Source organism: Astyanax mexicanus, chromosome 1 (genome assembly GCF_023375975.1).
Source record: "Astyanax mexicanus isolate ESR-SI-001 chromosome 1, AstMex3_surface, whole genome shotgun sequence".
Taxonomy (NCBI): Eukaryota; Metazoa; Chordata; class Actinopteri; order Characiformes; family Acestrorhamphidae; genus Astyanax; species Astyanax mexicanus.
The window spans coordinates 108,112,515-108,126,312 of record NC_064408.1 but is presented as its reverse complement, the minus strand read 5'-3'; the positions used below and the strand labels follow the sequence as shown (position 1 = coordinate 108,126,312).

General features: G+C 36.9%; 1 protein-coding gene across 2 annotated transcripts in view; it reads left to right on the top strand.

Annotated features, from left to right (window-relative positions):
- LOC103037430 (uncharacterized) overlaps positions 1 to 13,798 on the top strand; it is a 57,006-nt gene that overhangs the window by 37,594 nt on the left and 5,614 nt on the right. Inside the window, exons 7-10 of one of the 2 annotated variants that reach the window (XM_049463951.1) lie at positions 312 to 341; positions 585 to 902; positions 1,163 to 1,192; positions 2,325 to 2,821. In XM_049463951.1, the coding sequence (XP_049319908.1) occupies positions 312 to 341; positions 585 to 902; positions 1,163 to 1,192; positions 2,325 to 2,521 (575 nt within the window). In that variant the 3' untranslated portion in view covers positions 2,522 to 2,821. Of the gene's footprint in view, positions 1 to 311; positions 342 to 584; positions 903 to 1,162; positions 1,193 to 2,324; positions 2,822 to 13,798 lie in introns of those variants that run through there. The other variant, XM_049463944.1, reaches the window with a different exon arrangement.

Here is a 13,798-nt window from a genome sequence, read left to right as displayed (position 1 = left end):
TTACAAACATTACAATTCTCTTGTCTAGTCAAAAACAAGTATCTTCATTTTTGTACATTTTTAGTTCACTGCATAATTTGAACACAAACTGTCCTGTGTGCTTAAATTTACTTGAAATACCCCTTTTTACATTGACTTCCATTAAAGATTAAGAAGGTTTTATCTTTCCTGTAAGCTTGCTGTTTTAGAGAAACATGTATTTCTCTGACAATATTTAGTCAATGCAGAGAAAAATAATTATATTCAGCACTATGTGAAATGTAAGCGGTTGATGTCTTATTTGTCTTTTTCATATCCTATTTCATACTCAGATGAGCCTCCAGTTCAGTCCCTCCCTAAAGGTAAGACTCATTAACCAGCAAGTGTGCATCCTAAAAAAAATCATTAAAAAAGACACAAACTGCTTAGTTCTAATAACAATAATTTATAATCATACTACGTTTTTTAGTAAATTAAGGATCATTATGCTATGAAGTATTGGTGTGTAGAGAGCCATTCTACTTTACTTTATTCCCTTCACCACTTCTTACAGTTCTTTTTTTAGGTTTACATGCACCTTCTGTCTCTGTTTTCTCTCTATTCAGGCTGTACAATTATTGATCCATTTCATGCCGTGGTGAACTCAACCCTCACATATTCTGCCCCTGTGCCACATCCTAATGCCACACAGATCATGTGGGGGATCAATGAAGGAGATCAGGTAGTTCCTATAACTCGCTGCCCTTCACTCTGCACCTCCAGCATAACCCGGAGACCCCTGTGTGAGAGAGTTCAGACAGTAGAAGATGCTGCATCAGGGAAATCATCACTGACTATCAGTCCTGTAGAGATCACAGACAGTTCATGGTTATCATTCATTGTGAATGCTTCTTCATGCTACACATTTAGGCTTCACGTCAAAGGTTGGTTCCAAAAACATTATTCTTGTTTGCCAAAGTGGCCATTTTTAAGTCAGCATACTTTGAATAATTGCTCTGGTAAATGGTAGGCCATGTTACCGCAGCAGTTTTTCACAGGTATTGAGATAATTTCCTACGTTTTTTAAGATCTTAAAATCTTCTTCTTGCGCACTAACATATTGTTACCTTGCAGCTTAGTAGGATTTATATTTTTGGATTTATATTTTGATGTCTTTCATGTTGTTTGTCCCTTATGTGTTCAGATGAGTTCTCCCATGGGCATAAGATTAAAGGTAAAATGTTCTTCACTCTTTTATAGATTGATCATTCTTATTTATTATTGATACAGTACTATGCATAATTGGTTGGTTTTGTAGAATTATACCAGATTAACCTGATAATTTTAAAGGTGTCCTTTTTGGTTCATTCATAGTATGTCCAAAAGTGAACAAAAAATCATATTTAATAAAACATTTGGAAGTAAAAACAAGTGAACAAATCATCTACATTTTCTAAACATTTCAAAGGAAAATATAGGAAAATATGTTTTTTTGTTTAATATTCCATTCCTGTTATAGACAACAGCGTCAGGCCGCAGATCTCATTTGTCAGTCCACCTCTTCTACGACACCTAGCTTGTCCCTGATGATAACTGATCTAAAACAATAATAATACAAGTTCCCCACGCTTCGTGCACAAATAACACCGAATTTCAGGCTCAATACTACCCCATACCACTAGATGGCGATACTGGAAACAATGCCACCTCCTCTGTGGTGCCTCATGTAGGTACCACAGGAGAGGTAGGGCTCAGAAATGAGATCTGCGCGCAGACCCTTCTCGTTATAGATGCCAGGATTAATATTTAATTATTAGCTTCATTCTTTGCGCTTTGTGAAATTAAGCAAACATTTGCTGTAGTGTGAGGTAATATATGTAATGTAATATGTTTTGGCAAAATTTTGTTGCAGTCAGAAGGAATTAGCAGGAATTCCTTCGCAGTCCAAACACTGTTCTATTCAAAAGTTTACAGCTAACCAAGAACAGCGCACATATCCGCATGTGTTTTTGCTCCTGCTGCGTTATCTGGGATGTATGTGGATTTGACTTGTATGGATGTTATACAGTTTAATATTAAAGAATGCATTTTGCAACACTATAAACACAGACTATCAACACCCCACCACTACCACAAAATCCGCAGGAATGAATGAATATTCAAGCTGCATGAGCAGCTCTAAAGCTCTCTAAGCTCCATGCCAAGATATTGGGCATATATTTTATGAATTTCTGCAATTTTCAGAGCACAAAGTTCAATTCATGTTTTGGATTTAACATACTGGGAACAATAGGGCTCCTTGTTTAATGTTCCAGTTTTTGCAAACAGTATTTTAATGGTTATGTTTTTCTTATTTGTAATTGAAGGTTTTTCACATCCAACACCCAGCCCTCAAACACTGCCGACCCAGCCAACAAACACTGAGGAAACTGAGGTACTTCACTTGACTGTGGTTTTTACCCTGGCTTCACTTGGCTTTGTGTGCACCTTACTGACCTTAATTGCATGTGCATCAGTGTGCCAGAACAAAAGAGAAGAAAGAGGTATGCAACACGGTATTTAACTTCTATACTTTTAACCATGTAATAAATATAACCATGTAATAAAATGTGAATTTCTTCTGTGACGGGAATCTTTATTTTTTAGTGAATTAGATATTTCAATATGCAGCATCAGGAAATGCATCACTGAAAGTCAGCCCTGTGGTTTTGATCTACAGTGAATGCTTCTTCTTGCAATACATTCAATCATTTTATCTCAAACACCTTTTAAACATTTGATCTCCTAATTGTTCTCTTATATATTTACAGTAGATTAGGTATTTGAAGGTAAAGATTCCCATTGTAAAAGAAAAGTATATTTAAGTATATTCTTTTAAAAGTAAACTTAACATGGAAAACTACATACTTTTTAAAATGAAAATATGTAGTTAAATACTTACTAAATGTACTATTGTGGAACAACTTATTGCAACCTAAGTATATTTCAGTTGTAATTAAGCTATATTTAAACAAAACATAAAAGCATTTAATTGTGCTTTTGAGTGCCCTTGTACTTCTGCAAACTTAGTAGATTAAAGTATGTGTTTTTAAACACCTTTTTTAATACTCTTGAAGTATATTGTAAATGTACTACTTTGCGTTTTGATGCACATATTGTGTACACCTTAATGTTACTGGGAGGAAAAATGTGCACTTTAAGCAGTATTTAATGCCACTATATATTTTTTCCATCAACACAACAAATAATTAATACATTTAAAAATAACATAAAATACATTTTATGGAAATACTGAGAAAGTATTTATAATGTGTATTTTCATAAAGTATATTAAATTGAAAATGCACTTTATCTAAATTGAACATACTTTTTGTAACACGGAGGAGGAGGCAGGATGCAAATGCAAGTCTTTTTTATTATCCATATTTAAACTAACAAAGAAAAGAACACTAGGGAGTATAAAAAGAAAAGGTAACTAAAACAAAACACTATGAAACAGAGGATAAACTAAAATACTGAACCAAACAAGAAAACTAAGCAAACAAAGAAACAAACTAAATAAAGCAAACCTGAGACACTGAGGACAAACAACACAGCAGGTCTGTGGCTAAACAAAACAGATGAACACAATCTGGACAGAGTAACATGACAAGTTGAGACAAAAGATGCGACAAACTACAAAGGAGCACATGGGGTATTTATACACAGGCACAAACTAGGGACACCTGTGGAGGTAATGAGGGGGGCGGAGTTACAAATGAGACAGGAGGGGTTACAGATGACAAGGCGGGGCTAAGGCGGAGACATGACCAAAACACAGTAGCACATGGCTGGGAAACATGACAGGTAAACAAAACAGGAGAACAGAGGACAGGAGCAGGAAGGAACCAAAAAAGGAAAGACACTGGACAGACACAGGCTAAGGTGTAACACTTTTAATGCTCTTAAGGCTATTTCCTTTTCACAAGGGTCTCTGAGAAAAAAAAAAAAATTATCCCAAAAATATAATAATTGATGTACACCTTTATCCAATACCCCTATATTCTCTCTATATGTTGATCCAACACCAGGCAAAATTGTTCACATGTCCCTGCATGTTTCTTCCCTAATATCATGCAGTTTACTTACATTCAAGTCATATTTAAATAACATTTCAATATAATGGTTGTTTTAACATTTATTTGATTATTTTTCAGATATGTTACTGTATACCATAGTCCAGTATGAATATGTGGCCATGTGAGCTGGTAAGGTGTGCTATTATTATTATTTAATAGCACTGTGCAGTTTAATATGATATAATATTATTCTGACACCTTGCTTAGACACTTATATAACGTTATACTTGTGACTAATGACATTTTTCTCCCTACAGTTCTGATCCAAAAAGAAGAGAAATATGCTTTTCTACCAACCTCATCATAACTATATATACAGGGCTTTGCTGTGATATTTCTTTATTTAATATTTTCTTCTTTTTTAAATATTTTTTCAATTACGTCTGCTGAAAAATTTACTTGATTATCAGCTTCTTGATTCTTGTTCAGATGTAAGACAATAAAAAAATCTTACTAAATATCTATGGTGTTGTTAATTTTTTGTATCATTTTTTTTTAATGGTCCATTGGTGCCTCATAGATGCTCAACTAACATTTAACTAACCTGCAACTGCATGTCTAATAAATGCAGCTCAATCTAGATACACACTCTTAAAGACAAACACATCACATTAAGTCTGACTTCTCAAAGTTCAGTTTTACTTGATTTGATCGTCCCTTCTAATTGACAAAGAAAATAACACTCTGTTGTAGAGCAGACAGGGCCTGAGGAGGACTCACTAAACAGTGATGAATTACAGGAGAACAATGCATCAGTGACCCCTGCAGGCCCAGGAGGATTTAAGACTGATTAGTGTTCAAAAGATCAGTGGGTCAGAAAAGTGGGAAAACTTCTGGTATTCTGAAGATTCTTTAAAAAAAGTAAATTTAATCATTAATGGACAGTTAAACAACCATTTATTAAAGATTTTGGCACAGTACAGGACAAAAGCTGAGCCAGTTTTCAGCCAATCATTTGGTAGTCTCAGCCCTTCCTCCCAGACCAAGAGTCTCAGAGTCCCTTCATTGAATTTACAGGACAGCCAGAAGGGCCAGAGACTAAGCAGATTTTTTCTTTAGATTTACAGATTTACATTTCTTTCAAATTGCAGTACCAGAGCTTAGCTTTGGTCCACCAGCATAATCAACCTAAACAAGGTGGTTGACCAGCCTGACTACACAATTTTGACTACAGTGTTGAATTTCAAGAGTAACCTAATTCAGAGTTGTGTAGAGTTGATTTCAGAGCTGCTCTACATGTTCTCTGCACTGGCAGTGTTAAAATCTGAAGTGGGTGTTGATGGTTAGTGGTGTTAAGTGAATAACTCTCTCTCAGTGTTTAATTAGTTTAGGCTCCTCACACGCTCCTCCACAGCCTGACAAAAGAAGCAGTAAGCCATTTTCTTGTACAGTTTGAAGTCCAATAAGGTAATAAAATCCATTTAAATACAAATTTCATAGAATATTCTGTTCTTAATATAAATTTTACCAAGTTTGCGGTACCTACACAATAACTAGACACAGTAAATATATTGTATGAGGGACCCTGTTTTGTTTAAATACTAGCTGATATCTGTCTAACTAGCATTGACTTACTTTTTTGTCAGGGGTCATTTTAAAGTAACTCATATTAAGTTATAATACATGAAGCTGGCTTTTTAAGCTGACTAGCAAGATTTCAGGAAACCACTCTTTTTAGAATAGTTTTTAATTTAATAACAAATAAAATGTAGCTGTGAGGCTAAAATTGGTTTCTTAAATTTCCCATTCCACCTTAAATGCAATTTGACTACCTAGTTAGCTTAGCTTTTCTGTAAAGCACCATTTTAAAGAATATTAATTAATAACACATGAAGCTGGCTTTTATGTACTTACTAGCAGCATTGTGGTAAACCACATTTTTATTATTGTTCTTTATTTATTAACAAATAAAAATGTAGCTGTGGGGATAAAACGCTTTTTTAAATGTAAGTTAGCTATCTAGGTTAGTCTAATTATCTTTAGCTAGTTTATTTTTTTAGCATCGTGCATTCAGTCCTGTGGAAAATACGAACATGAAGTGACTTTGTGTTGCTTTTTAAGGTTGAAAATTAATCAATCATGTTTTTTTTTATTTACCTTAGCTATTTAAAATAATTCAGCTTTAAAAGTGTTGACAGGGAAGCAGCATTGGAGTAAAAAAAAAATACACTCTGTAGGGTTATTAATTTAACTCTAGAAAAAATAGAACTAACACAGAGGGTGTGTAAAAATTACACTCTGTAGGGTTATTAAATTAACTTTAGAAAAAAATAGAATTAACACTGCGGGGGTGTAAAAATTACAGTGTAGGGTTATTAATTTAACTCTAGAAAAAATAGAATCAACACTGAGGGAGTGTAAAAACTCTAATCGGAGATCTTTTAACACTACAAGAGTGTTAATAGATCAACACTGAAATGGACTTACATTTCTAACATTGTTGACTGTGCTGAATGAACTCTAGCCCAGTGAGAATTATATAAACACTTTAAAATTAACACTTACACATTTGATGTAACACTGGTGTTTTTGCTATGTACCCTGCTGAAAAATTCAGCTCAAGACCAGACTTTCCGGTCTTTGTTGGTAGTTGGTTTTAGATGGTCCAAGCTGGTTTGTGATCATCACGGTGGTTGAAAAGCTCATGCAGAGGAAAACATACTTTATACTAGTAACCTGGCTGCTAAACCACTTCTGTCTTGGTCTTGCTGGTCATGCTGCTTTGACATGTTGGTTGACCAGATTGGTATTACTGGTCTTGCTGGTCAACCTCCATGATAATGATGGATAACCAGCATGATTAATATAAGTCATTTTAGTATTTTAACTTAGTCCTAGGTGAATAAAGGTGCAGCTATAAATATGCCAGTTATTCATGCACTAATTTGCCCCTCAGCTAAAACTCAATTAAGTTGTACAGTTTAAAATACTTGATGAATGTCATTAAATGTGTTTCATTTAAATTAATTAATCATAGAGCATGCAATTATTTGGATTTTTTTTTCACCTGATGAAAACTGAAAACAGAAAAAAAGAATTTTCCAAATAAAACAGATTTTATAGGGCCCTAATTATGCTATGCCCCCTTGGCTATGTGAATAAGCTGTTTTTAACTAATCAAAGACCAGTTCAAAAAACAGGATTTTTCTTTTAGCAGAAACATCTTTTATTATGATTTTTATCTGCATAGCCCTCTTCAACAGGATTCACTCGAGTGCACACTCCAGTGTTTTTAGTTATTTTTGGTATTATGAGAGAAATAGTAAGAGGCCAGGCTCATTGTGAGGCTAGTCTGGTTATGCGTTTTTTAAACAGCAGAGTGCGCTCTTTCACTTAAACTGTATTTTTGAGGACAGTTCACTGTCATAATGTATTAGGCAGCAGGCTTTAAACCAGTAAACAGAACGTTATGGTATGATTAACTTTTTTATTATTTCAAGACCTTGGTATACTTTTTATACTGTGTTGTGTTTCATTTTGAACCCCACATTGAAGAGATGAAAGACATAAAGCTGGACCTGAGGTGGAGGGTAGAATAGAAGAAGCGCAAAACCCAATCCAGTGGGTTAGCTGTTCCTTTCTTATCTCTCCTCGTTGCTGCCCTCGCCCTGGAACCAATTGACATGATTAGTAACCTGGACCTGTCGTATTCAATGCTCTGCGTGGTGGAGCTGGTGCTGCAGAACATCATCAAAGGCCTGTACCTTAAACACAACCATCTGCACCCACCCACACACCCCTCCAGCCCTCCAAAGTCAAAGTCAAAGTCAAAGTCAAAGTGTTTTTTATTGTCATTTCAGCTATATACAGAATACACAGTGAAACGAAACAACGTTCCTCCAGGGACCATGGTGCACATAAACACAGTGTAGACAGAACAATAGTGCAACAGTACAAAAGTGCAGACAGACAATACAACACCATACAGACAAAGAATAATAAATAACAAGACAGTGTGCAAATTATGCAGTGTGCAAAAAGTGTGCAAAAAAGACCAGTGAGGTAGTAATTACCTCTATTACACAGTGTGCAATAGAGTCCAGTGAGGTAGTAGGGTTTTTAGTGCTTTCCATTTTCTGGGGTAAGTGGGGTAAGAGTGTGTGTGCATGTACAGAAAAAACATCAGTTCAGTCTCTGCAGTTGAGGAGTCTGATGGCTTGGGGGTAGAAGCTGTTGCAGAATCTGGTCGTGCTGGACCGGATGCTGCGGTACCTTCTTCCCGAAGGCAGGAGGGAGAACAGTTTGTGTGAGGGATGGGTGGGGTCATTCACAATGCTGGTTGCTTTGCGGATGCTGCGGGTGGTGTAGATGTCCGTGATGGAGGGGAGAGAGACGCCGATGATCCTCTCAGCTGTCCTCACAATACGCTGGAGGGTCTTGCGGTCAGAGACGGTGCAGGTCCCAAACCAGGCAGTGATGCAGCTGCTCAGGATGCTCTCAAGACCTCTCAGCCTCTAGACTAGTGAGAAGGAGCTGAAGCCCTGTCCAAAGGTCAGTTTCCGTGCATCAAAGGCTGCTTTTAGTTTCATTTACCCATATTTCCTCTTATAGCAAAGTGGGGCAATAGTGACTCGCACAAGTCACTTATCTTCTCTTTTTAAACATACAGGCAAAAAGGTGCTTGCTGCAAATGGTGACGTATTAGAAGACAAGAATGAGGCATCAACAATTCCTGCAGGCCATCCTACATGTTCTTGAATATGATAATTGATAATTATAGAAATATAAATTATATTTAAAAAACTGTGTGGTTTTATATTGGTGAGCCAAGCGAACTAGATATTCTGACAGGTCCAAAAGAGTTGAGTTTTAAATCTATAATCAACTCAGTATCTGATATACACAGTTATAGCCTGTGGGACACACCAGGACTTAAAAGTGTCCAGTGAATTAACGCATTTTAATTGTAATTGACTTTGTTTTATTTATTCTATTATGGTTTTTATTTTAGCGTGAAATAAGCGAGTAATTTGGTTCAATCTCTTATATGTCCGTGTGAATGCCAAGTGTGTCACAGCTAGTTTGATTGTAAATTATCTGTATGGTGTGTAAAAAATTTGTTTTAAATACACATGATTTATTATTAGACTAAATAATATATAGTATTGTATAAAATACAGCTCCCTCCATAATTATTGGTACCCCTGGCTAAGAAGTGTTCTTTGGCTTCTAATACATTCTTTATTTACAAATATAGTATTTAAAAAAGAGGAAAATATAAACTTTAATTTAAGTGCCTTTATTTGGTGGGGGAAAAAATCACACATTAAGAAATAACCCTTTTTTGCTAGTATTTCCCCACGCCCTTAACTGAAAGAGAAGGAAAAGAGAGGGGGGGGGGGGGGGGGGGAGAACTCAGATGGTTGGGCAGGAGTTCGGGGCCGCTTCGCTGGAAAAGCGTGAAGCTGAAGCCCAAAAAAGTTTGATCGGAACATCGAGTACGGAAGAAGATTGCGAGTAGGTCTGTAGCTGTGGCAGACTTGGGATCTTTAGTTGGAGAATTTGGGATGTGATCAGGAAGTCCTTGGGAGAGCCGGAGGCTGCACTGATTCGAGCTGGTGAATATGTGTATGATTTGAGGGTATGTGGTCCGAACCAAGGTTCATGTGTTTGCTACATTGTATATATTTGGTCCACTTATTTTTGTTTTCACACTGCAGTTTAGGGAGCGCACCACATACCTTTGTGTGATACTCCTACATCCTTTCATCATCACTTATGTATCGATGCGTTTTCCTTAACTTGACGTAGATTGGTTTTAGAAGGACATGCGTCTGACGTTGGGCGGTTCATTCGGTTGGAAAGCCTTTCCAGGATAAGGATAAAATGAATTAATAGATTCATTTCTACTCCATAGTAGAAAACCATTGTGGTTTTAATACCAGCAGCAGCAACTTCAGGCACAGTAGTTCAACTTCGCCAAATGAATGTGCTTGTCCTGAAGCAACTGTATCCACGGCTCGTTTTTCCTGCTTTTCCGGTTATTTTTCTTCTTCTGCTGCCGTTGCTGAGGAACGCCTGCTCAGCTTCCTGTAATTGGTCCGAACCATCCAGAAAAACGCTTTCACACTGCAGGCGAATCAGACCATGTTTCAGAAGATCCGGACCGAGACCACCTCTCTTGGTCGTACCAAAATCTGACCAAACGAGGCAGGTGTGAAAGCACCCTTAATCTAGGATAGTGGGGTCGCGCAGGGCTGTCGTTGACATCTCTGATAAAGAGAGAATAGAAAGGGTGAGGAGATCAGAGTAGCGGATGAGGAGGAATTAAGGCGGAGAGGTAATTAAGGCGGTGAGGTAAAATAAGAAGGGTAAGTACAATGCTGGCAAGATGATTAAGGCAGTGTGGGGTTCTAGGGAAATAAAGATAGTGAAGTAATTAAGTGAGGTGTTTGGGGTGCTGCCGGCCTATCCAAATGTATGGAGTGTACTGGAATAACAGCATGGGGTCCAGGGAGTTAGAATTGGTTGAAGTGTAGTACGGTGTCGAACAACTTAGTTTAAGGCCCCAAAAAGAAGGCTCCACTCCACGTTGCAGAGCAGGAGCAACCAATGAAGGTAGACAGGGTGGCGACGGAGGACGAAGATGACCAAGGCGACGAGGCAATGGAGGCGGCGATGACCGGAAAACACACCATACCGGGGAAAGCAGCCGGTAACAGTGGCGGTGGAGGAGCCAGGGCAGCAGAGAACGGCCGGAGGCAGGAGACACACAGGTGGAGGACCATCGCGGATCAGACAAGGAGTGGGAGCCAGGTAAGGAGCGGGAGCCAACGCCACATGTGAGGTTGTTCCACACTCAGGTAGAGAGGAAGTGATGGTTAAATAGGTCGGAGAGTGGGAGGAGTAAGGGCATGGCTCACACTCCCAAAATTATGTTTTACGAGGTCTTATTTGCAAGAAATTTTAAGGGTGCCATAATTGTGGAACAGGTTAAAGAGTTGAAGGTTGCTTTTTTTTCCAAGTTTGATTATTGAAATTAAAAAATAATTCAAAAAGAGCAGAAAAGGGTAGATAACAAGAAGACAAAAGAGAGTAGGGAAAATGTGTAGTAACAGAGTTTGTTAACTAGATAATACTCAGCTGGGAACTGAGGAAACAGAGGACTATTTATACTAAAACAAACAGGTGTGGAAAATGAACAATCAGAAGGTGGGCAAGGCTGAACTGCAGTGTCACGTGTTCAGCCAAGTCATTGTAGTTCATGGGCTGAGAATGCTGGGAAATGGAGTCTTCTGTAAAACCATTGTCCTGAATGGGAGGACTGACAGCGCTGTAGTTGTTTTGAGCAATGCCACAGAACATTTTATTCTAAGAGTTCTGATTATAGGATCAATCATATCAATATAACAAAGCATTTCATGTCCACAGCATAGTTATAAGACTGTAACACATTTTTAATATTTACTCTGAATGAACATATTATAACATATATAGAGGAATGTTAAGCTTCATTTTATAGAACGTTTAGAGCATTTAATTTTTTGATGTGAGGTGTTTTTTTACCATGCCCACAGCGCTGCCTGCTTAGATTAAATCATTCCTTTAATTAAAATAATAATACTAAGTAATAATAATGCTAAGCATTTGATAGGCATTTTAATTATTCATTCATCATTTATTAAATAAATAAATCAATACGTTTTATTTGTTTGTGGGGAAATCTTATGAATTTTAGACATATGGAACATTCTACATTCACAAATTTTCAAGCACCACTGTACATATCCATCGCAAGCTCGTTCAAAATTATCTGCTAGTACCTCAGGACCTACAAAGCAGGAAGTGAGCAGTATAGACTCAGACTGAGACAATAGGGTGGGGAGGCAGAGCATGAGAAAGTTATATCCATTCAGCAGAGAACAGAGAGATGAGTAGATTCATTTAAATGATGGCACAGTGTCTGTCTTCACATCATCTAATAGTCCTGCTTCTTCTGATAGTAGTTGCAGCAGAGAGCAGAGGTGAGTCTGGAGCGTGTTCTATTGGTTTGAGACATTGCTGAAGGCACTGAAACGTGATGATTGAGTTTTAACTAAAATAATATACTTGTCTGTAGTAATAATAAAAAAATTATAACACAATATGTGGTTTGTAATAGTGAATAAGGCCTGTTGTATTAGTAATTTTAAACGGCTGCACAATTTTGAAATTTTGCTTATTGAGCTATATTTGTCCTAAATGACACAATCAAAAATAGTTTAAAACATATTAAAACTAAAATAAGTCCTGCTCTGTGTCAAGATTAGATTCACATTAAAATCGGTGCAGCCCCTCTGGCATTTGTTTTTTCAGTTTATGAAGCTGAACTGGTGTTCAGTTTAGTGATTTGTGTGCAGCTTCTATGAGGAACAGGTGCTTCCTCTGTTGCACAGGTTCATAGTTTAAATTACATTACATTGCATTTAGCGGACACTGTTTTTGCCTTGGACTTTGGTGTTAATGTACATAATTATTTGTAAGTCACTTTAGATAAAAACATCTGCTGAATATAATGCAATGTAAACTATGAATCTGTGCAACAGTTAGGTTAGTATCTAAATGCGTTGTACGACTGCTTCCTGTCTGTAGCACAGTGAAAATTTCAAATTTTCAAGTTCTCTAGAATAAAACCTTTCACATTAAACTGCTCTGAGCTCTGTTAGCATGTTAGAAGTGGTGAACTTTATAAATCATTGGTTGCTTGGATCAGAAATGTCAGTAAAATGTATCATATCACAGACAAACACAGTGATATTTGTTAAATGAAGTTTATAGTATTTACAGAAAGTGTAAAAAAAATCTTTAAACAAAATTAGGCAGGTGAATAATTTTGGACACCCTTGTAGTTTTATTGATTTGAATATCTTTAGCACTAATTATTGGAACACAATTTGGTAAGCTCACTGACCCTTGATCTATATTCATACACAGATTTGTACTTAAAAGAGTACAAAGCTTGTCGCTGGGGCTGTACCTTAAATTGAGGTACAAAAAAGTACCTTTCAGTGAAAGTCCTTTTTTGTACCCATGTTTTTTATGCCAGTATGGATTATAAACATTATAAACATTATCATCAACGAAATATTTGTCAAGAACTTCATGATGCAAAATTGTCTGGCTTTCAAATAAAAAAAATGTGCAATTAAATATATATATATATTGTTTATCAGTACAGTGGTACAGAACAATGAATGTACCTTTTGGCTGGTGAAATGGTACAAATCTGTACTTATTGCTGTTAGAAATGACTTTGTACTTCAGAGGGAACAAATCTGACCCTGTAAAGACCAATATTGTACCTTTGAGGGTACAATTATGAAAAGTGTACCTTTGAGTACAAAAAAGTACTCGTTTCGTACCTCTGTTTTTTAGAGTGTATGTGAACACAACTCTCAAATGACCTGAACACAAAGATTGTTCAACATCATGGTTTAGAGGAAGAATAAAAAAATCTCTCTCCACTGTGAGAAACATAGTGAGGAAATGGAAGAACCACAGGCACAGTTCTAGTTAAGTCTGTATTGAAGAGTAATGCAGAAGAAGGAATTTCGGAATAAAGTGCTGTGGTCAGATAAAACTATAATTATTTGGAGTTATTTGTGGGGCGGTATGCATGACGAAAAAAGAACACAGCATTCCAACACAAACACTTTACTGATGCCCACAGTAAAATTTGGAGGTGGTTCCATCATGCTGTAGGGCTGTGTGGTCAGTGCAGGTACAGGGAATCTTGTTAAAGG